This window comes from Camelus bactrianus, chromosome X, assembly GCF_048773025.1.
Source record: "Camelus bactrianus isolate YW-2024 breed Bactrian camel chromosome X, ASM4877302v1, whole genome shotgun sequence".
NCBI lineage: Eukaryota > Metazoa > Chordata > Mammalia > Artiodactyla > Camelidae > Camelus > Camelus bactrianus.
The window spans coordinates 116,082,758-116,107,487 of record NC_133575.1 but is presented as its reverse complement, the minus strand read 5'-3'; the positions used below and the strand labels follow the sequence as shown (position 1 = coordinate 116,107,487).

Here is a 24,730-nt window from a genome sequence, read left to right as displayed (position 1 = left end):
GGGGTGGGGGTGGGGGGCAGGATAGAGAGGAGTCTGGCAGGGCCCCCAGCTCGGAGAGAGTTCGTCTTCTCCTCAGGACTGCTGCTTCCCTCCAGTCGATAAAGGCAATCTTCACGTGTATTAGATGAATTCCAGAAAATGAAACTATAGTTCACCATCACCTTGATCCTGGCCCATCCTGAACTCAACCCTACCAGCATCAACAGCTTGACTCCAATCGCTGGTGGGGCTACCTCAGGACAAGAAGATCACACCTCCAGCGACCTCCAGTCCTGGGATTCATGGAAGCTAAACCCACAGTAGGTAGGCTCCCTGCCTTCAAGGTGGAATGATAAGGGGGGCAGTGCTCATACCTTGGAGAGTACACCCTGAAAGCAATATGACTTATCAGCCTCAGGTGGAAGGAACCAGAATATCCCAGTAGGGACAACAAGCTGATTACCACATCCACTGCACCTGGTAGATTTGCAGGCACGTCAGTGCTGGGCCTCTCTGTGCTGCTTCTACCCAGTGATGTGCTGCAGCCCAGCCAGGTACCAAAAGTGGTCTTTCCACATAGTGCTGGTCCCTTAGCCAGCAGAATGCCCTGACACACCCACCTCACCTCTGCCTGGGATACAAACACTTGAGCCAAAGGCAAACCAAGAAGACTAAACAGCTTGTTTCCCGACTCTGGGAGCCCTGAGCTAGCTTTATCACGGACTTAGTATGAGTTCTATCCCTTCCAATGTTCCCTACAGAAATATGGTAATAGAGGTTATCCTTGCCAAGTTTGTGAATAAAGCCAAGTTCTCAGCAAAGAGCAATCTGGGGTTCCACTGTGACACAAGGACAAGTGGATGAATAAGGCTCCTTTGCCCTAGGTCTCAGAGCAGAGTCACTACAAGGTATAACTCACCTCACCCATAAAAAAGATGTCTTAGTAAAACAATCACAGGACATCTTGCTGAGCAATGTAACATCCCAGAGTCCAGGCCCCTAATGAACTGCCTGGAAGTCAAGTGTTTAGAGATAGGGAAGGTAATATGTCTGGCTGTAACGAGATCAAAGATCTAGAAGCCTAATACAGCTACTGCCAATTCTGGACACAATCACACTCTACATGGAAGAGAACAGCCCTTTCTACTCTTGCACTACCTCTAGTAGTTGACAGGCATTGTCCACAGTGAATAAATGTGCTTAAAGTTCACCTGTTTCTCTTGCAGAGAGAACATAACCCTGAAAAGATGAAACTTGCAACATAACAAAAAGGAAAACAGAATACGTTTTAGATGTAAAGTCTAATAAGTTTTTATAAAAAGAGAATTCAACGTTGATGTAGTGCATTGTGACAGGAAATGTCCTACATGCTTTGGACATACAAATCCATTTAACCCTCACAACAACTCTACGTGGTAGGAACTAGTATAGCTACTACTCTGCAAGTAAGGAAAATGAAGCACAGATGAGTAAGTTGCCCAAGGCCACATGGGAAGTAAGTGACAGAGCTTAGATTTGAGCCCAAGCACAGGCGTCCATGCTCCGCCTCTTCCTGTACGTGTGAGTAGTGTGATGAAACAAAAGCAAGTTAAGAGTATGGCAGAGTTCCTCAACTTTGGGACAGTTCCCCTGCTCTGCAGATCTCCCTGCCCACCCCCATGAGCCTCCTCACCCTCCCTCGCCTAACTCCTGGGAACTAAGCCCCTCCCCCAGGAAGCCCCCCAGCCCAGCGCAGGCAGGTCCTCCTAGGGGTGGGCGTGAGTGGTCCCTCGTGGTTGGAGCGTCCAGCTGCCCTCCCCGCGTGTCCACAGCTCGTGCCCCCGGCCGGTTCTGAAGACCCGCGCCCAGGGTCCAGAGACTACCAAGCGGGCTCGGGCCGCAGGAGCCCCTCTCGGCTCCTCGCGGGCACCGAGCTCCCTTGCTCTCCCCTTCACCGCGGCGCGGTGGTCCACACGTGGTCGGGCGTGCGGGGCGGGGGGCGGCTTCAACCCCAAGCCGGTGGGACCGCCGGGCCCTCCGGGCCAGGCGGGGGAAGTGCAGCGGCAGCCTCGGGCGGCCCGAGAGCTGAGGGGCGGCTCGGCCCAATTGTGATCCTCGCGCGACATCTGGCGGCCGGCGCGGGCACCGCCGCGGGAGAAGCGCCTCCGAGGCCTCTCGCGCCCAGGGAAGCCATTTCGCTTTGCGAACCGTCGCGTTTCCCGACAGGCACCGCGAGGCAAGCTCGCCGCTGCAGTTAATGGCGGCGCGCGCAGGCGCCCTCACGCGGAATCCAAGCGCGCACGGGCCAGAGAGGCGCACGCGCAGGCGCACACAGGGCAGTCTCAACGCTTGACTAGACCCAAACGTGCGCAGGCGCTCACAATCGGGGAGTCACGCGCAGGCTCTTAAGTGCCGGCGCGCACATTCTGCGACCGTCGCCCGATCCCTGCTGCCCAGGTGGGAACTGTCTGCGTCCACCGTTTTTTTCCTTCCCAGTCCTGAATTCACATTCCTACCCGCAGAGATCATGACAGCTCTATATCAGGGTTTGTCAACGTCGCCATTATTGGCATTTTGGACTGGATAATCGTGTGGTTGGTGGGAGCTGTCCCGTGCATTGTAGGACGTTAGACAGCATCCCTGGTCTCCACCGTTTGCCAGTAACACCGTTCTCCCAGTTGTGGCAATCAGTAGTGTTTCCAGACAATGGCAAGTGACTCCCAGCGGGTGGGAGATGGGGGAGATGCCCCTGGTTCAGAACCACTACCCTAGAACAGTAGTTCTCAGCTTAGGCTGAACATAGAAATAAACTGGGAGTTTAAAAAAAAAAAAAGTCATTGATAGTGGAGGCCCACCTCAGAAGAATTAAATCTAAATCTCTCTGCATGGGGCTCACAATGCTTTAAAAAATTATTTTTAACACTTCCCAGATGATTCTCAAGTGCAGCCAGAGTTGTCAAACACTGATCAAGAAAATTTGCTTTGATTTTGCAAACATTTAATCAGAGGAAAGTAGTTCCAAGTCTGTGCTCTAGAGTTGGCTAGATCTGAGCTCTATTCCTAGCTCTGCTCCTCACAGGAGCCCTCCATTCCTTCACTGTCAAATTGTATAAGAATCCAGATCCTGCCCCAGGTTTGGGGAAAATTAGGTGAGACTATACAGATGGCATGCTGTACACATTAACCATCTGGCAGTTACTGGTTCTGGGTCTTGAGAATAGGCTCCAAAGAACAGATTTCATAAAGTAGCTTTTTAAAGTTTTTCTTAGAGCCTCTGGCTTTCGGACTCAAGTCTGCCATTTGTAAGCCCTTGCCAAGTCATTTAACCTTTCTGTACCTCAGTTTCCCCATCTTATCCATTTCACACAGTTTCTGGGAAGATTGTAAAGCACCTAGTAAAGTGCACTCTAGGTGTCAGTTAATTCTTTTCACTCTGTTAATTCTCAGTGAAATGTGAAACAAAAAAGGCACAGAATAGGGCCTCATACCTTGGAGATCCATTGCCCACCCAAACCCCAGCATCATGGTTTATGTAAAAAAGGACCTGCAGTGTGGTGTGCAGTTGTAAAAATTCACTCACCTTTTAAACACCTAAATCAGACCATCCTCCTCACTGGCTTAAAACTTGAAATAAGATAGAATCTCCTTATCATGGCTTACCAAGGCCCTGTTCCATCTATGGTCCCCCTTACCAGGTAGGCTTCAGCCATTGTATGCTTTGGAACCTGCTAAGCGTGTTCTCACAACAGGGTTTTTAAGTTTGTGGTTCCCTAGCTGCACCTCTTTTCTCGTTGCTCCTCCTAGAGTTGTTGGTTCCTTCTCTTCCGTAGAGGAGCTCTGCTGAGTCACCACCTCCACTCATCTAAGTAATAGCCCTCCTTCCAATATCACTATCTTAGCATCCTGTCTATTTCTTTTAGAGCACTGTTCTTCCCAGGAGTCACAGAGACCTGGGTTCCAGTCCTTTGTTCTTCATTATGGTTAGGTGCAAACCTCACAGGATTGTGCGGAGGACTGAATGAGAGTAGAGGGCTGTGCACACAGTAGGTGCCCCCAAAGTGAAGTAGCTGTTGTGATTATTAATGATATCTGGTACTAAAGGCCAGTCAGCCCCTGCCTACCTCAACAAGCCTACTGTTCACCACTCCTCCCACAAGGATCCTCACTACTGGCTATACTCCACTACATACAGTGCCCAGAAAACACCAGGTTGTTTGCAGTCCTTCGTACAGCCTGTTCCCTTTGCTTGGAGGACTCCTAGTCACCTTTCAGGATTCAGCTCAAAAGCCACCTGCCCATGAAGCCATCCTGGGCTCCAACATGATGTGTTGTTCTAGGCTGGGCCAGGTTTTGCCCCCCATCAGCTATGTCAGATTTGTCTCTGTGCTCCAGCCTCCAGCACAGGGCAGGTACCATCGAAGTGGTCACTAACTTCCTGCTTATGGAGGACTTCCTGGCCAGAGGCAACAAGGTGTAATGGAAGGCTCTGTGGCCTCAAAGGCAGAGGCCAGAGGTTTTCAGCTGGGGCTTCGGCCCTTGCTGCATTGCTTAGGCCAGCTCACAGGCCTCACTGGCCTCACCTTCCCAGCCAAAGGCCCATGCACACCTGAGCTGCCTTGCTGCACCACGGAAGCTCCATACTGTTGGCTGGTGCCTTACCCCTTCAGGTCTGTCTCCATGTCCTCCAGGTCTGCTGGGCTGTTGCTCTTCCTGCCAGCCAGGACAGCAGAGGCCAATGTGGCACCAGAACTAAGGGAGGAAGCACACAGGCCTGCTGAGGCCTCAGACCAAAGGCGACTGGGGCCCAGGTTTTCCACTTCTCAGGGAAGGGGGGACCCACATCTGCCAATAAAGGCTGCCATTAGTGTGGCACAGATGCAACTGTATCTGAGAATATCTTGTGAGCCCTGGCTGTAGCCTTAGCACTTGAGATCAAGACTACGCCTTGGCCATGATCAGCTTGGAATCCCTGAGGAAGTCTACTCCTAGTTTTGGGTTCCAGTATCCTTGCCTGACCTACACCTCCTGGGGCCCTGTAGGAATCCAGAAACATCGTTCTTTACTAAAAGTGCCACACACACCCAGCAAAATGGCCGCTCCCACTGGTGGACTGGGAGATGAAATAGGGCAGAAGCCTGCAGCCTGGAAACACACAACTTCTTCCCATTGCAACTTTGTGCCTCCCCAGCCACCTCCACATGCTCTCTGGGACTGAGCCCTGTGCTGCTGGCTAGCAGTCCCTGGGATTCCTCCCCTGACTCCTGCTTGCTGGGCCAGGCTACAGTCCCTGCAGGAGAGATTCACAGAGACCTCCTAGCAGGGTCTTTTCCCAAACTCTGCCTCCCAATGTCCTCTTCTCAACCATCTCAGCTTGGATCCCTGTGGGTAGTTGCTGAGTTGTATGGGTCTCCCGAATTATCACCTGTACCCCCTCTCGCACTGCCCCAGGTGAGTGAGTTCACCTCCAGGTCAGGGCCCCTCCCAGCCTTCCCTCTCCTGTGGTGATCACCTGATGTGAAGATGGTTGAGAGGCACGAGGGGGATCCTGGGGTGCTGGAAGCAAGGATGAACCTTGAAGGCTGTCTGGCAATGGGATTGGTCATGGGGCAGTTGCTCTGCCCTTACCTGGTGGCCGCTGGTCCAGGCTTGCGAGGCTGCAAGTTGGCACTGTCTACCTCCTGATCATCCAGGACAGGGCTGAAGCCAGCAGCTGAGCACAGCCTGTGGAAGGAGGCCAAGCCTGGTTGATTCAGAACTTTGTGTCTGTATGTCTCCTTTCCTCGAGAGGTTGGCTACTGTCCCCGACAGATGATGGAGACTGAGAGTTGCTCAAACAGATGCTCAGGGCACAATAGTCACTTCTACCCCACGGCTGACTGACACCAGGGCAGTGTGCCTTAGTGGTTAAGTGTATACACCCTGGAGGCACATTGCTTGGATTCACATCACAGCTTTGCTAACCTCCTGGCTGTGTGACCTTGGGCACATCACCTGACGTCTTTGGGCCTCAGTCTAATGTCAGTGGAATGAGGATGATAACTGGTCTGCCTCATACATTTTCTGAGAAGAGTAATTGAGTTAATAGATGCCAAATGCTTAGAATCCTGCTTGGGCCCTAACATCAAGTTAAGACAGATTCAGTGGGTGCTGTCTTATGCAGCCTTCCCAGGGAAAGGCTGGATACTCCACCTCTGTGTAAATCACAGCACACCAAGCAGCCAGGCCTCAGAGGGCACCACGCCCCCTGTGCGAACCTGCACCCTCCACCTGAACAGTACGCTCACCAAGAGTTCCTTGTGTTTGCTCCCAAACTCATTTATGCCAGTTGTGCTCACAACCAGTATGACCAAATTCAGTTATTGAGTAAACTGACGAAAATGTATGGAAAAGGACAGTGGTTTTCTTTTCATGAGAAACAACCTTTTCTTTGGAAAGACAAAAAACGCAACTCTCTTAAAAATCATTGCCAAAATCAATGTAGCTAAGACAACATGAAAGACTTAAAAATCATAAGAATCTAGGAGATTCTTCAGCTAATCTTGTAAGTTAGTATGAGCTCTGGCTTCATTGTAAGGAAACCAAAAGCAGAAAGCAAAGCGTTCACTTTATGAGGGTGCGTAAGTAAGAAGGGTGATCTGGATGAATATTCAAAGACAAAGAACCAAGCCCGGTCACATTGGACCAGAGGATGGAGTCAGTGTGCAGGACCGTGCTGGCCAGCACTCGGCGGTGCAGGCTGCAGGTGCTGGGGTCTGCACAGTCCTCCCCGCCAGCGGCAGCTCAGAGAACTGAGGCCCTGGCCTCGTGACCTCTCCTTTTGCCTGCTGAGGCTCAGTGGGCAGAGGCTGGGGCCCACTGTCCTCTCCCCGTGCTGGCTTGTGCTCCTGATTTGGAAGTGGGGGCTCTGGGGCCAGGCATCAGTTGCAAACTGGTCAACATAGTGAGGGAAAGGGGTCTCAGTGGGCTTGGGGACATGGGGGCAGCCAAAAGAGCCAGTTGGGAAAGCAGGGATTCCTTCCTCAGGCAGACGCCTGGAGGGCAGGGTGCCGGCTGGCAGCGTGTGCTCATGGCTCTCTGCAGACACTGGCTTTGCCATTCCCCTCTGGCCACCTGCTCTGAACCATAAGGGCTGTAGCACAGCTTGGGGCTGACGTACCTGTGCCGGCATCCGCAGGACGACGCAAACTTGGCTTGGAGCCATTCCCCAAATCACCTAAGAAAACGGCCCTGGACTCCACCCAGATCCAAAAACTCAGAGCCCAGCTAGAAACACGTGTCTCCTAGTCTGTCTCACCGGGGCCGCTGCTTTTCTGCTCACTGACCCTGAGAGCAGAGCTGGCCAGAGGAGGAGAGGGGCCGGGGGTGGAGGGGGAGGACTGGGGGCTTCTGGAAGGCGAGGGAGAAAGCAAGCATGAGAGTGCTCAGCCAAGGAGGAAGAAGGCATGTCCGTCCTACCTGTCTCGCGCCTGCCTTGTGCCTCCTTGGGAGGTGCTTGAGAGCCAGTGGCAGAGGGCAGGAGAAGGAGCAAGATTCAGCACTGGTAATTCCCTGAGGTGGAAAGCCCAAGGACAGAGGATGTGATGGCAGCGGGAGTGCTGGCGACGGGAGAAGCAGGAGGCAGGACTGTAGGAAATGAGCAGTGCTCTGCCCCTAGCAACTGAAGCAGTTTTAGCAACTTGACCCTGGCCTGTCACCAGGAACATGAGAGAATACCCAACTTGGGGCCACCAGCTTCCCCTGGGTAGCTCACCCTCCTCTCCCAGAGCTGATGTCTGCTCCAGCCAAGCCTTCAGGTGGGGAGCCTGTGGCTCCAGCTCCCACGTGGCCAGCACTTGACTGTGCACTTGATCTGTTATGGGCAGAGAAGCATTTGCTGACTGTAATTGGCTTCTGCTTTGATCAAACTCAGATGTCCTGAGAGCAGGCCTCAAGGACCAAAAGCTCAAGCCTGCAGCTGCCACCCTGCGCTGCTCCATTTGGAGCCAAGACTACAGCAGCAGTATTTCTATTTTTTCTAAACTTGCTGGGCTGAGAGCAACAGTGGAGGCAAGAAACAGAGCAAGGTGGCAACTCAGGAGGAGGCTAGCACTTTGGAGGGGGGCAATGGCCAACATAACCAGGGTCAAAGCACTTGGGGCCACTAATAAAGCATAGAACCCAGGGCAGAGACCAGGCTCCCAAACCATCCTGGGTCCCCTTCCCTCATTCCCAGGCCTGAATCCCAACTGAAGGTCTGAGGCTCCACACTAAGAACACAGTGGCAGGCAGACAAGGCTGCGTGCTCTTATCCATTACTGGCTACCAGCTTCCTGTTGAGGAAATACCCAACTCTCAGCCACTGTTCACCACACCCAGGCTCCCCTGGTCCAGCTTGAAGGACAGGTCAGTGGGATGGTTGTGGGATGGCTGGGCACAGCCACCCTCTCTGGGCTCATCATCCCCTGCTAGGCTCTGCCTCCCATCCTTGCCCACCACCGTCCACATTCCCTTTGTCTACAGGTCATCCTGGAAGTCCCTGTTAGATGCACCCTTTGGTCACTGACTTCCCCAGACTGCCAGCTTGGCGGCCTTGCTTGCCTTGGCTGAACAGGGTGGCTTTCAATGGAACAAAAGCACAGTGAGGCTGGGCCAAGGGCTGGGATGGGGGTGGCCTAGCCTGGAGTTTTGTCCCCTTCTGCAGCTGGCTCCCTGAGTGAACTTGGCAGGCTTCTGCCCCTCTCCAGGCCTCATGCATGTCTTCGTTCATTCTTTCAGTAGATATTCCTTGAGGATCTGCACTTCCCCAGACACAGGGGACACAGCAGGCCTTGGATGGTGGGCTGCATGGGCTCCATGTCCCTGAACTGAGTTACCTGTCAGAGTCTTGATCAGGGCCCTTGAAGTCCCCTTCACCAGTCAAGTCTCTCTTGGGCTCTCTGGTGTTGGGGGCCTCTTTGTTTTTGGCACCTGGGGAAGACCTACAGTGGAAAGAAACACAAGTTAACCACCTATCAGAGGGGGTAGTGACTGCATCCCCAAATGCCAGCTGTCTCCAAGGAGCTTAAAACCTGGTATTGAAGGATTGGCCAATTCTGCAAATCTACTCACAGCTTCTGCTGACTGAGGGTCAGACCCTATTCTCATGACTCCACATGCATTAGCTTTCCACATCAACCCCACAACGTGAGTACTGTTATTATCCATGCCCACTTTCCAGATGAGAAAACTGAAGCACAGACAGCCCGGAGTGAATTGCCCCAGATTCCATTGGTAACAAAGGGAACAGCTGAGATTTGAACCCAAGCCATCTGGCTTCAGAGTTCCAGACTATAATTCACCACAGTGTAAGACTGATATTAACCTTCTGATTCAAACTCCCTCTGTTCTCTCCAGGGTCATCAGGGAGCGTCATGGTGTCAAACTCAAAAGAGACACTCCTATTGTCATCACCTTCAGGACCACTGACCAGTGGGCCATTCCCGCCTTCTCTCCCCCTTCTGTCCACATGACTCTCTGACACTGCCTCCTACCTCCATGGCCACACCTTCCCAGTCTCCTTCACCTTTTTCTCTTCTTCTGCCCCTTGAATGTTGCTGTTCCAGGTGTTTCTCTCCATCTGCATGCTCCATCACCTTGGCCACCTCCTCTGCTCCCAAGGCATCAACCGCCAACAATGAACCAATGACATCTGCATGTTCCCACCCCCTACTCTGTGCTCTGACCCATATCTCCACTGCTTCTTGGACTGGCCCTGGTAGCTTACCTTCAACATGGCCAGAACTGACCACCCTCCCCCAGATGCCCTCAGAGTGGGTGACCAGGCAGTAGCCACCTCCATGATAAAGTCTGTGTTCAGCTTGCTGTCCCCTCTCCTTGATTCCCTTGACATTTTAGCCCATGTAAACCTTGACATTGAATCCTATTTCAGTTCTCATCTGTCTATAACATGGAAATCTCTTGAGCCCTGACCTCTCTCCCAAAACTCAACTGCAAACCCTCAAATATTTCCTGGTAATTTGCATTTGGATACCTATAAATAAACTCATCATATATTCACTCAAAAATACTAAGTATTTCTATCACCCCTCCCTCTTCCCTCCCCCTGGTCCCCACTAGTGTAGTGAGTGAGTATGGAGCAAAACGTGCATGGTGGGAGTCAGGCTGCCTTGGTGGGAGCCATGGGTTGGCCTGCTCTTGGCTTTGTGACTTTGAGCAAGTTACTTCACCATTCAGGGTCTCAGTTTCCTCATCTGTAAAATGGACGTAGTGATTGCATCTGCCTCCTGTATGGGGGCACGTGCAAGGCTGCTTGTAGCAGGGCGGGGCTTAGTGAATTCTAGCTTTCCCTCTTTCTCCCTTTGCCCCAACTTGACTTTCTTGTTGGAAAATGGAGGAGGGGCACTCCCGAGGCCTTATGGGAACACAGCACAGACCTTCCTCAGAGACAGCCTGGCTTTTTCCTGCATCTCTCGGGGGTTACTCTGCCCCTGTTTTTCAGGGACTCGTCGCCTTAGGAAAACCAGTGAAGCCACTTTTGGTGTTGCCTTATTAAAGAGATCATCATGCTGGATGATTCTCAGTGATTTCAGCAATGAAAGCTCCAGCAGGACATGAGGGGACCCAGAGCCGCAACCCTGCTCTCCAGGAGCTTGGAGTCCTAGGAAGAGCACCATCTATGAGTGGACAAGTGTGACTCCTCGTGTGACTCTGCTGGAGGTAGGAACACAGAGCCGTGTGAACTTTGCGGGGACAGCCCCTCACGGAAGCTGCCTCAGAAAGAGACACAGGGGAAGGAGGGCTTCAGAGGGGAGACATGTGAGGTGGAACTGAATACTGCAGAGGGAAAAGGGCATCCCGGGCAGAGCCCACAGGCTGCACAGACGAGCAGTGCTGGGGGAGGCTGCAGTGGCGGGCCCGGGGGCAGGCCTCGCCAGGTGAGGTAGAGACTTCAGGCTACAGAGGCTAATGGGGGGTGGGGGAGGGGTGGAGCAAGTGATGGAGAAGGCCTGGATCCAAGGGAGGGCAGTAGGGACAGAAATATCTCTAAAATAGAATGGCCAGAACTCCGTGCCTGAGTGGAGTGGGGTGTAGACAGGGAGGAACCAAGGAAGAGAGGAAAGGGACCTAGCGATCTGTCAGGACCTGTCTTGGAGGTCAGTTCCTCCAGGAAGCCTTCCCTAACCACCTCCATCCCCTTTGCCGTGCAGGTGAGAGGCCCTTGCTCAGAGCTCCCACTGTCCGGAAGATTATCCTGGGCAGACTCTCCGGCACCCCTGTCCCAGACCTCATAAGGCAGGGTCCCAGTCTGTCTGCTTCACTGCTGCCTCCCAGACCCTGGCACAGGAGTCAGGCGTGTGGCAGGGGCTTAGCACACGTTAGTTGGGTGAATAGCCAAATGAGCTGGAGACACCATGCTACAGAGAAGCAGGAGGCCTCCTCTATGGGTCTGCTCCCTAGGGAGAAGTTGCCTCTCCCTGCTCAGATATCCCCTTGCCCCCACCCCAGCTTCCCTGGGGCCTGGCTCCCAGCCCCCTGAATCCTACCTGCATGTTACCTGGTGGTCTGGCCCCTAACCTGGGGGCAGGGGCTGGGTCTGCCATGCTCCCTGCTGGTTGTACTCCTGCCCCATCTCTTGAGCTGTTGAGGCTGACCCATTGACTCTGCCCTGATCCTGGCGACCCCTCTCACACAGGCAGGGCCACTGCCCCAGTGGCCTTGGGGGCCTCCAAAAATCCCATATCCTGACTCAGCACAGCTGGCTGGTCCCATCCTCAAGGCCCAGCTGGGTGAGCCATCACTTCCAGGGGGCTCCTGGCACACTGCTCTCACTTCTATCTGTTTCTCCCCCACCAGGCAGACAGTCAGCAACTCCCAGGTCGCTCATGCCCCCCACCAACCAGCCTCCAGGCCGCATCATTTGCACCCTGGCCCTGCTGCCCCCATCTCTAGAATGGTGTGTGAGGAGCCCAGACAGCAGCAGGGCCCCTGTACCTCATTCCTCCCAGGTCTGGGGCCACCAGGCGGAGTCCTGCCCCAGGCGTCATGATCTGCAGGCGGACAGTCTCCTCACCTCTTGGGCTGCAGCCAAAGGAGAGAGCCAGAGAACTGCTGGTAAGAAAGGCCTCCCCTTCCCCATCTGTGCTGATGCTCCCAGGGCATCCTCCCTCAGGAGCCTCCTGGCTAGTGCGGTGGGGCACCCAGACCCATTGCCCCCTTTTCTCTTGTCTCCCCTTTGGACTTGAGCCTTCTTAGTGCTGCAGCTGAGCTTGGACCACTGACCTCCAGGTCCTAGAGGAAGGAGACTTAAGGACCCATTCACCAATCTCCCACCCTGAAGCCTAGCCCCGTTCAGGCGCAGTGGGGGACCTACTAGGTGGAAATGGGACTGCCAGTCCTGACAATGCTGCTGAACATAGGCAGAGGCAAGCCCTGCCCGTGGCCCCACTGGAGCATCCAAAGTGGCTATTTGTGAGGCCAGTGGGAATTCTGAGTTCATGGGCTGATGGGAACCAATGATGAACCAGATGCCCAGGAAACCTACAGACCACATTTAGAGTGAGAGCCAGTGGGAGGGGCACGTCAGAGAGTCAGGGGATGAAGGTAAGAGAACAGGTGCCTGCGAACTGGAGCCCATGGAGTATCAGGCATTGTCAGCACTCAGAGGGCCCCTTTGAGGGTTCCTGTGCTCAGATATTGGTGTGTGGGTGACTGCACACATCCCTCCATGTCCCATGCATTTTTTTGCCCCCATTGCAGGACCTAGAGAGAATCCCGAGCTCCCTGGCTTTGTGGGGGTACCCTTCACTGCAAACCATGCCTACACAGGTCCACATTACAGTCACTCAGTCCTGCCTTTGGTTGCCCCTGAGACCTGGGGTACAGATAGGTGTGAACCTTCAGCCCAACAGAGGGCAGCATGAGGGTGGAGTGGCCTGGGCGCTGACTCTACTAAGCTGTAGGGCTGTGGACAAATCCAGCCCCAAAGGCACCTGAGAAGTTCCATGAAGGTGCAGCCCAGCCCAGGCCAACTGGGGGGAGACTGGGTGGAGGAGGTGGAGCTGGCAGGGCTCTTAAATACAGAAACCAGATGGGCTTGAAGTAGGGGGTGAGGGGCTTGACATGGTCAGTCCAGCACTTTTGAAAGGCCACTCCGGGGTCCCAGGAGGAGGAGGGGTCGGGTGGAGGGGGGCTGGGTGGAGACGGGGAGTTGAGTAGTCCCCTGTTTGGGTGATAATGAGGATGACAGCATTAAAGCCCCTGGCTGCTGTCCCTACTCTGTGCCATCTAAAGCACGTGGTGCCAGGAAGCAGGGACACATCCCACTTGGGGACATCACAGGGAAGTGAAGCATACTTTCTCCCTGGTGGTTCTTCTTATGTCAGAGAAGAAATTGGGGCAAAGCGCTGCCCCACCTGGTGCCTCTCCCTCGATGCCTTCCTCCTGAGCGACTCCTTTTTAAAGGCCCAGCTCAAACGGCACCTCTTCCAGGGGTCTGTTATGGGTTGCACTATGTCCCCCCAAAAGATATGTTGAAGTCCTGTCCCCTGATGTCTGTGAATGTTACCTTACTTGGAAATAGGGTCTTTGCAGAGGTAATTAGTTAACTAAGATAATTATTCATTAAGATAATGTCATACTGGAGTAGGATGGGTCTTAATGCAGTATGACTAGTGTCCTTATAAAAAGGGGGCATTTGAACACAGACCTTCAGAGGGAAGACAGCCATGTGATAACAGAAGCAGAAGCTGAGTGATGCCCCTGCAAGCGAAGAAATGCCAAGAGAAAAAGGCTTGGAACAGATTTTCTCCCAGAGCCTTTGGAGGAGCACATGGCCTCACTGACACCTTCCTTGATTGAGGACTTCTGGCCTCTAGAACTGTGAAAGGATAAATTTCTGTTGTTCCATCCACCCAGTTTCTGGTACCTTGTTACGGCAGCCCCAGCCTATCCTCCCCTGCAGCCTCCACCAGCCCCACTACCTCCCCAGACTCTCAACCACAGATAGCTCTGATCCAATTTGAAGTTCTCAGCTGGACTCATCCAGTGCGGCCCTAGTTGCCACTGGGAGTGACAGTGGTCTGTAGCAAAAGGTGTGCCAAAGAATTCATCCAGCTAAGAGAGGGATAGGTCAGGGAGGGAGGGAGGAGGGAGTATCTTATCTCCTCTGGCGCCCACAATGGTATTTCCCTCAGAGGCCAGCAGGTGGCGATATTTGTCTCCTCATTTAAAGGCAGGGCCCTGCCAATTAGGATGTGCCCAGCGACCTACCGCGGCACGTGAACGCTGTGCAAAGGACTTTACATGCATCATCGCATTTAGTATTGGGGACAGCCTCTGGAGGTAGGTATCACTGCTCCCTATTTTACACATAAGGAAACTGAGGCAGAGAGAGGGAAAGTGACTTGCTCAAGGTCACACAGCCAGTACAGGGCAATGCCAGGATTTTGCCCTGTACCAGAAGCTGTACTCTTACTCACTGCTCCCCAGTTACTCTGCCAGGTCAGAGGGGAAAAATGAGGCGAACCCAAGAAACCAGGCCCTGCGGTGCATGGAGGGAGAGCCCATGCCACAGGTGAGCAGTGGAGGTGGGAGGGGGAATGGGGAGGGGGGTTGACAGTGGAGACCAGTAGCTCAGGTTTGGACACTTGGCGCTGAGGGGCCTTTGCACTTCCACTGGGAAGAAAGATAGCTGGAGAGCCCCCAGGACACACTGAAGTCCCTAAAGGATTTGGCGCCTAAGACAGGGGCACCTTCAGATCTGAGCCATGGAGGGTAGGGCAGGGGCACACCTGGGGAGTGGCAGCCTCAGCAGGGCCATGCCTGGGGACAAGGCTGTGATAGTTTCCTTTCTTTCTGTGCCATAAACCAACTTTTTCTGAGGCACTGCGGGACCTCAGGGTTTGGTTGAGTCACTGCTCCCCAGGAGGCTGGGCTCCTTCAAGAGTACAGCCAGGCCTGGACTCCTCGGATAACCAGGCAGACAGGAGCTGGGCATGGAGGACTGATGGCGGCTACCTGACCCAGTGTAGGCCCTGATGGGGTGGCGTCAGAGAGGAAGGCTGCCCACCTGGAAGCTGCCCCATGGGTTCCAAACACTTGGTGACATTGGTGTGACGGAAGAAGCATCATGTTGAGCCTCCCTGACCAGCTACTATTGCACACTGATGGTGAGGGGGCCCTTTCCTTCCTGCTGTGAGACATCTTAGTATCTGGAACATTCCAGAATCTGGTCCCATTTCTGTTTCCTGGGGCCTCACAGGTAAGTTTGACCTCAGACTTCCAGCCTCCAGAACTTTGAGATAGTATATTTTTGTTGTTTGAGCCCCCAATTTGTCTATGACAAGCCAGATGACTCAGATTAAACACCCGAAGGAATTTTCCACAATAAATATTAAAATACTAAATAATATTAAAATAATAAATATTAAAATAAAATATTAAAATCTCAAATCCATAATATAGCACAACCCAATTCACCTCCTATATTCTTTTAGAAGGCATCTGAGAACAACCATTCATTTTTTTTTCAAAAGAGAAATAAGGAGAAATCAGAGATGTGTACTGTTTTGGCTGAATTGTGTCCCCTCCAAAATTTATACAGTGAAGTCCAAATCCCCAGTGCCTCAGAATGTGAGATGATTTGGAGTAAGGTCATTACAATTAAGATGAGGTCATACTGGAGTAGGGTGGCCCCTGATCTAATATGACTAATGTCCTTATAAGAAGAGGAGGTCAGAGCACACACACACAGACAGAGACCTGGTGAAGACACAAGGAGAAGACGGTCAAGGAGAGAGGTCTTAAGAGAATCCAGCCCTGCCAACACTTTCATCTCAGACTTCCAGCCTCCAGAGCTGGGAGATAAGACACTTTGGTTATTTGGTCACCTAGTACCAGTTTGTGGTTCTTTGTTGCAGTGTCTCTGGCAGACTAAGCCCCCACGTTCCATCCATTACCAAGTTCCATCCATGCTAGCTTGTGAGGCACTCTTGAAGTTTCCTACTTGTTCAAAAGTTCTTATGGCAAAGGTTCAGACAAGCAGGGAGGCTCAAGAGAGGGAGGAGGGGAAGAGGAGCAGCATCCGGGCAGAGGCCCACTGGCCTCCTCCCCAGGCCCTTGCAGGAATGGCCTGGGGCTGGCCTTGCACTCCCGGCTCCCTCTGGACACACAAACTCTGCAGCCTCGCTCTCCTCCGCCAGTCTGTGCTGTGGCAGGTGGTCCTGTCTCCCTCCCAGCACAGAAGAGGTGGCCCTGAGGACTGAGGGCACATACAGATGGTTATGGGGCTGGAGATGGGGAGGAGTGGGGACTTGCAGTGGCATTACAAGGGCTGGAACAGCCCCAGAGGCCGGGTCGCTCTCGGCAGGATTTCGCACGATTCAGCTCACAGTACAAGGAGGTATTGATTGCCTTTCGCCCGCAGACAAGAGAGCACCATTATCTGACCGGACACTCTGGGACTCAGCAATCAGGACAGAGCAGGGCCCCGCCTGTAGTAAGATCGCCAGCGCTCAGCCTGCCCCGGCCCTGTCACCCCATGGCCAGACCATCCCATCTGACAGGCTCACGGGCCAGAGCCAGCTTCTGGCACCCACCTGGGCTCCCAAGTCCTGGCGGGGCTGGACATGCGCTCTGTCCACATCACCTGAGATGCTTGGGCTCTGCCTCTGTCCGTGCTGCCAAAGAAGGGGCTGTGAGGGGTGGCATGGGGACTGCAGAGCCTTCCCTGGTGGAGGCAGAGGACAGCGTGTGCAGCTTGAACTTGACCAACTTATAGGAGAGCCTTGAACAAGCCTAAAAATAGTGGTACTTTTTCTCAGGCTGTTGTAGCTGCCACTGGGCTCAGAGGTGCAAGGGTTAAGTTGACACACATAAGCACTAAAGGGACAAGAATGAAGCGCTGCCTCCCAGGAGGCCAGGCTGTTTTGCTCCTTTCAACCCTAGGACATCCAGACAGACAGGCTCTCACTGATTTCTGTGCCCCATCCTGTCACTGGGCACATGGGGACAGTGGCCCTGAGGCCCGCCAGGGAGGTGACCTGGCAGAGGTTCCACAGGGACTGAGCGGCAGGGAGGAGCGATTGATTACCTGCTGAAGCTGGGAGGGGATCTTTCCAGAGCAGGTGGATCCTGGCTTTTCTCGGAAGGCACATCCTCATTCACCACCTCCACCCTTTGGGCAAGAAAAGAAACAGATGCACCATGTGTCTTCGGGGCCCTTCCGGCCTGCTCTGCTGCCCCTGAAGGACATGCCTCTGTTCGGTGATGCTTATGGCCACGAGATGGCTCAGGCTGGGGTGTAGCAACTGCAACTTGATATAAGGACAGCATCCTGCGTTGAATAGTGTCGCACCAAAATCCATGTCTGTCTGGAACCTGTGAGTGTGATCTCATTTGGAAATAGAGATCAGTTTGTAATCAAGTTAGGACGAGGTCACACGGCAGTAGGGTGAGCCCTAAATCCAATGACCATTGTCCTCATAAGAGGGAAATCTGGACACAGACACACAGCCATGTGATGATGGAGGCAGAGATAGGAGTCATGTGTCTACAGGCCAAGGAATGCCAGGGAGCGCAGGCGATACCAGAAGCTGGGAGAGAGGCCTGGGCTGCTTCCTCCCTGACAGCTTCCAGAAGGAGCCAACCCTGTTCACACCTTGATCTTGGACTTCTAGTTTCCAGAACTGGGACACACGCTCCTGGGCTTTGTTATGGCAGTCCCAGGAACCTAACACAGCCAGGAAGAGCATAGCATTATCTGTCATTCCATCATGCTGCCACCACCCTCTGCTGGCTGTTGTCCACTCAGCCTTTTTGGTCTTCCCACCTCTGGGCCTTTGCACAGCTGGGCCCTCTGCCTGGAACCCTTGGCCTGCTGAGTCTTCCTTGTTTTTCAGTCCTCAGCTCGCTATGCCACCTGGTCGTGGATGCTTCCCCTATGTATCCAACAGAATATCCCTAAAATTCAACTTTCCAGGGGTTTCTTCTCCGTCCTCCTCTGAGTAGTCTCCTCTCGCAGAAGAGGTCTTGTCAACTCATGGTGACACCCCTCCATCATGCAGCTGGAGTGTCCTGATATCCAAATTATGCCCCATTGATCCCTGTTCATCCATCTCCAATGTCATGGTCAGTTCCAAGGGTCTGGTCAGGCAGGAGCTCCCAATGTCAACCCTTTGAACCCCAGCCTAACGATCCCTCCTGACAAGGTATTGTCCAGCCTGTCCCTGGTAGGGTGGGAGGGAGGGCAAAGGAACAGCTGCTTTGGACCCTGGTAGCTACTCTTGTTTCAAAACTCCAAAGGCCCTTGGAAACACTTCAGCTCCATCTTGGGTCAGGGGCCTAGCCCTGTTAGCCACAGGCAAATGGAAGTTTCTGGTCACAAGCTGTGTTCTCTCAGCTGGGCCCCTGCCTATGCAGAATTGGTGGCCATGTGTGCCACCACAACTAGCAAGATGCTTGCTTGGCTTTCAAAAAGAAGCCACCAGCCCCTCATAATTCCCTCTACTCAGGGATAGCTACCCCATTGCCCATCCTGCGCCCTCTCCACCTAGTGCCCACACACCACCCCTGCCAACAGAAGACTTTGGCTGACACTTACCTCTTCGCAATGAATGGGGCCTGTGTCTCCTGGGCAGGGCTGCTGGAAAGGAGGCAGAAAAGTGACATGTTGGGCAGAGCCAGTGGACAGGTGACGTCACGTCCTCTCTCCCATTCCCAGCACCTTGCCTGCCCTGATGGCAGCAGCCAGACCTCTCAGTTTTCCAGAAAGTACATCTGAGAGTCCCAGAAGTTCTGGCCAGAAGGGCCCTCTCAACCCACCCCTCAACAGCCCGAGGAAGACTGAGGGGAAAGAAACTGTCCCAGAGCATGGAGCTGGTTGGTGGCTGAGCTGGCCCGAAACCAGGCCCTGCCATGTCACCTGCTCTTCTTGGCTGCTGATAGGACATAGGAGTGCTCACGGGGGACCGTCTTCCTCAGCACGCTGCTTGCAGCTTCTGACCTGGGACGACACAAGAAGGGGGCAACTGATGGTGTGAGGTGGGACTCGATCTGCCAGCATAGCCTGGCAGGTACTCGGGAGGCAGGCGGAGCTTTTGTAACCCCACACATAGTAGGTGGCAGTGTGGGCAGTCGGTGCCTGGCAGCTTGGCTCTGGAGCTCTTGGCTTTTCTCTTACACCTCCCAGGCCCAGGGACCCCTGGCCCTGTGGACTCTGCCCCTAGGATTGCCCAAGAACGCAGGCCTCACTTTGGGACATGGAGAATGGGCACCTCTGGAGCCTGGCCCTGCCGCCTCCCTGGCACACACAGAAGGGTTCTCCCTGGCCACTCTGCACAGCCTGTTTTGGCCCAATTTGCTCAGGACCCTTTTAAACAAACTGATAGAAAGTCCCAAAGCACCTCCCTCCCTAGGCTCTGTCCACCCACAGATGAAGTTACCCTTGGACTCTCATTACCTAGGTTCTGCCCCCATGGAAGGTTCATGAGGTCCCCTGCACTGGCTCAGCACAGAGCAGGTGGTTCTGGGACTCAAGGAAGGCTACCTGTTGCCAACAGCCACTCCTCCAGGAAACAGGTCAGCGCTGATGCTCTACATACTGTGCATGCTGTCACCCCAATGGGCACCATTCCTATCTCACCAGTCTTCAGACACTCAGGCCCTGCCCTGCCCATGGGATGCCCAGCAGGCACCATTACCTCCGTTTCTGCTCATCAGAAGAGACGGGCACCTCCTCTTCAGAAGCTCCTGATGCTGAGCTGCACCTGACGTTGTAGGGTGCCCTGGGGAGGGGGGAGGGGTTGAAGATGCTGCCAGTTGTAGCCCTTCGTCCCTCTAACTCCACTTCTTCCCCTTTGAGAGCCAGCTGTCTTCTGTCTCCCTGTTCCAACCCTTGCTGTCCCCCTAGGCTCAGTTCAAGCCTCACCCTCCTCCAGAAAGATGCCCCAGCTGCTGTGTTGCTGGGCGATGGTGATAAGGGACAAAGAGTCCCTGGGAACTGCAGGCACAGTCCACACCTGTCCAGAGCCCTTCTCACTTGCTGGGCACACAGGAGGGAGCCTTGGATGGGGCCACAAGGGGGAGCTCCAGAGGGAATCCCAAAGATTTATATCCAAGAAGCAGCCCAGATTTAGGCCCAGGGTGCACACAGCTGATAATGCTGCCAGGGCCAGCTTAGGCTCACCAGGCTCCAGCCCAGTCTGGTGCAGCCCCAGGGCCAGGACCCAGGACCCAGGACCCTTTCTCCAGACCCATCAGCTCTTTCTGGAAGCTTCCTACAGCCCCTGCTTGGCCTCAGATCAGAAGGGCAATGTGCATGCTGTCTAACTTTCTGGGGCTTGTCACTCTCTGGCGGGCCCCAGGCCACAGTGGCAACTGGCAGGGATGTCATATCGGCAGGACTAGTGCTCCTGAGCTGCACTCTGAGGCGAGCAGCCAGCTGTCCTCAGCGGGCCTGGTGTTTGGTCTGTGATGGCATACTCACAGCTTCTTGTAATCTTCTGTGGTCATCTTGTAGCCCAAGAAGGAGGGGCGGGGAGGCCCAGCAGGGGCTGCTTTCAGCAGACTGGCAGCGCTGGAGAGGCAAGGTGTTTCCATGTGTCTACCTGCAGGCCCCCTCCTGCTTCCAGATCTGTGCAGACAGCCCAGCAGGCACATGGCGGGTGGACAAGGGGTTCATGGTGGCCTTTCCTCTTTGCTCTCAGCCCCGCCAGTTACCCAGAACACCTGTGCCACTTTGAACGGGCCAGGCTTTCTGCCACAGACAGAGCCAGTCCCCTTGGTCCCACCTTTCTGATGGAGCCCAGGTTGAGCCGGGAGGAAGGTGGACTAAAGCTCCCAGCTCAGCGCCGTCAATCAGCAGGTCAAGGCTGCATGCCCTGCCCAGCCTCCTCTGTGTGCTTCTGCCCTGGTGACCAGGGCCAGTCGGGACTGGCCCAAGTGCCAGGGCACTGGTAGTGGTCCAGGGCCCTGCCTCACACAGGAAGAGAGCTGCCACCCGCCACCCCCTCAGTGACAGGCAGAGGGCTTACTCTGCCCTAAGCTTGGCCATGGGCCCTCACACCTCCCGCCGGCTGACACCCAGTGGACACACCTTTTTGGAGCTCCGTTGGCTTTGGGGAAGTGCTGCTGGGGCTGGGATGAGCTGTCTACGGGCTTGGTGAACACTCCCCTGAAAGACAGCCCGGGAGAAGCAGCCCAGTGAGCTCCCCTGGGAGAAGCCGGGGGGCAGTGTGGGCGGGCACGGGGAGATGGGCATGGTCCTACGGTCACCTACCGGATGATGTAGCCAGTGGGAGCCCTTGTGCTCGGGGGCCTGCCAGGGGAAAAGAAGGTGTGATGTGAAGCGAGGACTCGCCAGCGGGCCCAGGCTGCCCAATGACAGCAAAGAGGGTGGGCCGAGTGATCGCCCCAGGGTGGTCAGAACAAGGGAAATAAGAGTGGCCAGCTGCTTCCCAAGAAAGCCAGCCCCTCTGCACCCATAGCTGGGGTGCTAGTTCTGCTCTGCCTGTCTCCCTCATGCTCCCCAGGAAAAGGACCCATGGCTGATCCTTCCGGGCCCTGGGTCACAGTAGGTGCCCAGGAAGGCATGTTCCATGGCTAGGCATTTGTACAGAAGTGTCCCCTTCAAAGTTGGGTTTCTCTGTGGCCTGCTAACAGCCCTCAGAGCTGACCCAGCTCAAGCTGGAGGTTCTGTGGTTGGAGGCCTGGGGCTGAGGCCCCCACCCTGCCTGGTCCCCTCCAGGAAGCCTCCTGAGGGCCCAAGGGGCAGAGCCCAGGCATGAGCCAGCAGAGGCCAGCTGCCCTTTACTTCCCACCCATCTCGAGCTTCCCTTTTCCAGCCCCTGGGATTTCCACATTGCAAGTCTTGATGGGAGTCTGGGTTTGGAGGGCACGTCCAAGGCTTGGTCAGTGGCTGGAAAACATTAGACTCCACGTGCTGGGCACTTCCTGCCTGAAAGCAACTGAGGGGCTCAGAGGACTCGGGTGGAGGGTGTGGGCAGGCCAGAGCTGAAGGTGCAGGGCAGGCAGAGCTGTGAGTTCCGGGCTCAGGGGCAGGAGACAAGGACTCGGCAGATGGCTCCTCTGTCTGAGAATAGAGGAGCTCGGGGGCTGAAGCAGTGAGGGAGAGTCTTTAGGGTGTTCTCCATTGTGACAGACCCTGTCCTTAACAGGGGACAGCCTCTTGGAGGTGACCAACTTGCAGGGATACTTGCACTGGGACCTGAGAAAGAAAGGTGACTTATCCCTCTTCTAGCCACACAAGCATTTTTGGCTGAAATACCTGTGGCTTGGAGAGGCTGGACTATGGCCCCTGACTGGCCTTGGACATCCCCAGGAGAGAAGGACAGCCAAGATGTGTGTAAGCTTCCGGGTCCTCCTGCTCCCGCGCCTGAGTCACAGTGCTCCGGGACATGTTTTCCAAATATACTCCCAAATCGAAGTCCAGGGTGAGAACTGCACCCCTCAAAGTAAACATACCACCCAACAACAATACTATCTTTGAACCACCCTCAAGCCCTCGCCAACCGCACCTGTCGCAGCCTGTAATTCTCTCTTCTATGTTCTCCTCTCTAAAGGGGTCATGCCTGTGTTCCTGCTGGGATGTCAGTTCCCTGAGTAGAAGGCTGTGTCCTCTGTACCCAACACAGGACCTAGCAGGTAACAGGGGCTGAGTCACTGAGAGATTACCAGCCAGAGTTACTGGATGCAGCCCCTGGAGCTAGCAGTGAGCCTGGACCCCTCCCTTCCAGTCGCCACCATTGCCTGTCCCCACCACTGGGAAAGGCCTGGCACTGTACTCACCTGCCAACTGCCAGCTGTTTGGAGCCAGGATCAAGTCTGGATTTGGTGGTCCCCCTAACCCTAACCCTAACCCTAATCCTAACTCTAACCCCTTACATCTCAGGAGTAGTTCCTCCAGATGTGGGCAGGATGTGCCCACACTTCAGAGCCTCCTGGAATGCCGCTATGCAAGAGTCCTCAAAATAGAGAGGGATGGTCTGTTCCTCTTGTCCAGCTGTCAAAATATGTCATCTTGAACTTGGGAGATGGTTGGGGCAAATGTGTGAGTCTCTCTTGGCACACTGATTACCAAGTGCACACAGCCATCAGGCCTACCCACAGGAGGGAGTCACATGTGACTCTTGAAAAAGTCACTCAAAGGACCTCAGAGACAAACATTGTCTCACTCCCTGCAGGGGAAGTCTCAATGACAATTTTGATCTCAGGTGACAGCTGGAACCATGGTGGCCCAGCAGGGGAGGCACCGACCCAAAGGCCACACAGCAAAGCTGAGGACGTGGACCCAGTGACCTCTGCACTCCCTTTCTGACGAGGGAGCAGATGGGAAAAGGCCATCCTTCTTGTGGACTTCAAATGACTCCCCATAAACCCTGATGTCCTTTCTCAGCTCGGGCTCCCTCCATGTCCCCTGAGGACTGCAGTAAGGGGCCCACCCATCAGCCATCCAGGCACCACTTCTTACCTGGCCTTAGGTACCTCCCCAGGTGAGGAAAAGGATGTGGCACGACTCCGGCCTGAGGGCAGCTCTCTGGGGAAAGAGGGAACCCGAAAGTGTTACTGCCAGAGTCCCTGCCACCAGCCACCCTGGGGCCTCCATCCTAGTGGCTGCCTGCTGGGCCCCCAGGCAGGTGGGGGCTGCACTACATGCACCCCAGGAATGTGGCCCCTGGTTCCTGTCTCACCTTCTCCCTCCCTGGCCTGCCTCCACATGCCGCAGGCCTGTGAGTGCGCACACAGCCTGGTACCCTGGCTTTCCCATCCCTTGATCCTCAGTTGGATTGCTTTCCCGTGCTCTGCCCTCCCCAGTGGGCCTGTGTCCAAGTAGCCTGGCTGAGCTCCGGGCAATGGAAGCCCATTGGCATCCCCAGGTATGGACGGGGTCACACGGAGCACCACTCCACACCCGACCTGTTACTGCCCACCCTCCAGGCCTCCCAGACTCACAGGGTGCGGCCCTCCGAATCATCCTGCTTGGTGATCCAACTCTTGTCCCCCTTCAGCGTGGTTCGAACCTTCATCTGCTTGAGGACATTATTACGCTCCGCCTCGCCTGGTGGGAGAGGCTTCCCTGGTGGGGGTCAAACAGCCTCAGAATGAAAGCCCAGCCCCAGGACCCCGAGGCCTCCTTTCCAGCCCTCCCAATACATCTCTCACTCTGCTGCCCAGGCAGAACCTGGGGCCCTCGTGGGGCAGGCCTGGAAGGAGGCAGCCGAACTCCAAGCCCGGGACAACAGGGAGCCCAGGCCTCACCTTTGGTGGTGCCTCCAAGAGCTGAGATGCTCATGGCGTTCGCTGTGCAGGCCCCTTCTCAGTGGATTCAACAAGGCTCCTGGGGCAAAGGCAAGACCATGGCTTGTCACTTCATGCTTTCATAATGGCTCTTGGGTTACCATATAGTCCTTGGCACACTGAGACCATCCAGGCTGTCCTTTGAGCATTAGGAAGATGGAGCCCTGGGCAGAGGCACCCGCTGGGCTGCACACCCCATTGTCTGCCCAGGGCCAGTCTCCTGGAGAACACGACATGGGCTGCCAGAGGCTGTCTGTTGGAGAGATGGCTGGTAAGGGCAGACCACAAACCCTCTTTGAGAGCTCAACTGGCCAGACTCCCGCCCTGGGGGCTGACGCTGGTGAAGTTGGAAGGAGGGAATGGGGGAAGTGCAGAGGCTGGTGGACAGCCGCTTTGGGGCTAGACCATCTTTCTCACTCCTTAGTAGTTGTCTGACAAACCTCTCAAAAGGGTCATCTAACTTCTCCGGGATGCCTCAGTG

General features: G+C 54.7%; 1 protein-coding gene across 21 annotated transcripts in view; it reads right to left on the bottom strand.

Moving 5' to 3' along the window:
- Window positions 1–24,730, bottom strand: part of ZNF185 (zinc finger protein 185 with LIM domain) — a 60,215-nt gene that overhangs the window by 23,110 nt on the left and 12,375 nt on the right. For 2 of the 21 annotated variants that reach the window (XM_045517590.2, XM_045517581.2), the window contains exons 2-19: window positions 24,211–24,289; window positions 23,905–24,028; window positions 23,423–23,488; window positions 22,470–22,589; window positions 21,212–21,250; window positions 21,029–21,106; window positions 20,420–20,566; window positions 19,635–19,718; window positions 18,857–18,937; window positions 18,536–18,577; window positions 17,027–17,110; window positions 16,533–16,613; window positions 11,929–12,015; window positions 8,811–8,915; window positions 7,709–7,807; window positions 7,414–7,506; window positions 5,584–5,679; window positions 4,618–4,707 (exon numbers count right to left, since the gene is read on the bottom strand). In XM_045517590.2, the coding sequence (XP_045373546.1) occupies window positions 4,618–4,707; window positions 5,584–5,679; window positions 7,414–7,506; window positions 7,709–7,807; window positions 8,811–8,915; window positions 11,929–12,015; window positions 16,533–16,613; window positions 17,027–17,110; window positions 18,536–18,577; window positions 18,857–18,937; window positions 19,635–19,718; window positions 20,420–20,566; window positions 21,029–21,106; window positions 21,212–21,250; window positions 22,470–22,589; window positions 23,423–23,488; window positions 23,905–24,028; window positions 24,211–24,244 (1,550 nt within the window). In that variant the 5' untranslated portion in view covers window positions 24,245–24,289. The remainder of the gene's footprint in view (window positions 1–4,617; window positions 4,708–5,583; window positions 5,680–7,413; window positions 7,507–7,708; window positions 7,808–8,810; window positions 8,916–11,928; window positions 12,016–16,532; window positions 16,614–17,026; window positions 17,111–18,535; window positions 18,578–18,856; window positions 18,938–19,634; window positions 19,719–20,419; window positions 20,567–21,028; window positions 21,107–21,211; window positions 21,251–22,469; window positions 22,590–23,422; window positions 23,489–23,904; window positions 24,029–24,210; window positions 24,290–24,730) is intronic. The other 19 variants (XM_045517585.2, XM_045517591.2, XM_045517608.2 and 16 more) reach the window with 19 other exon arrangements.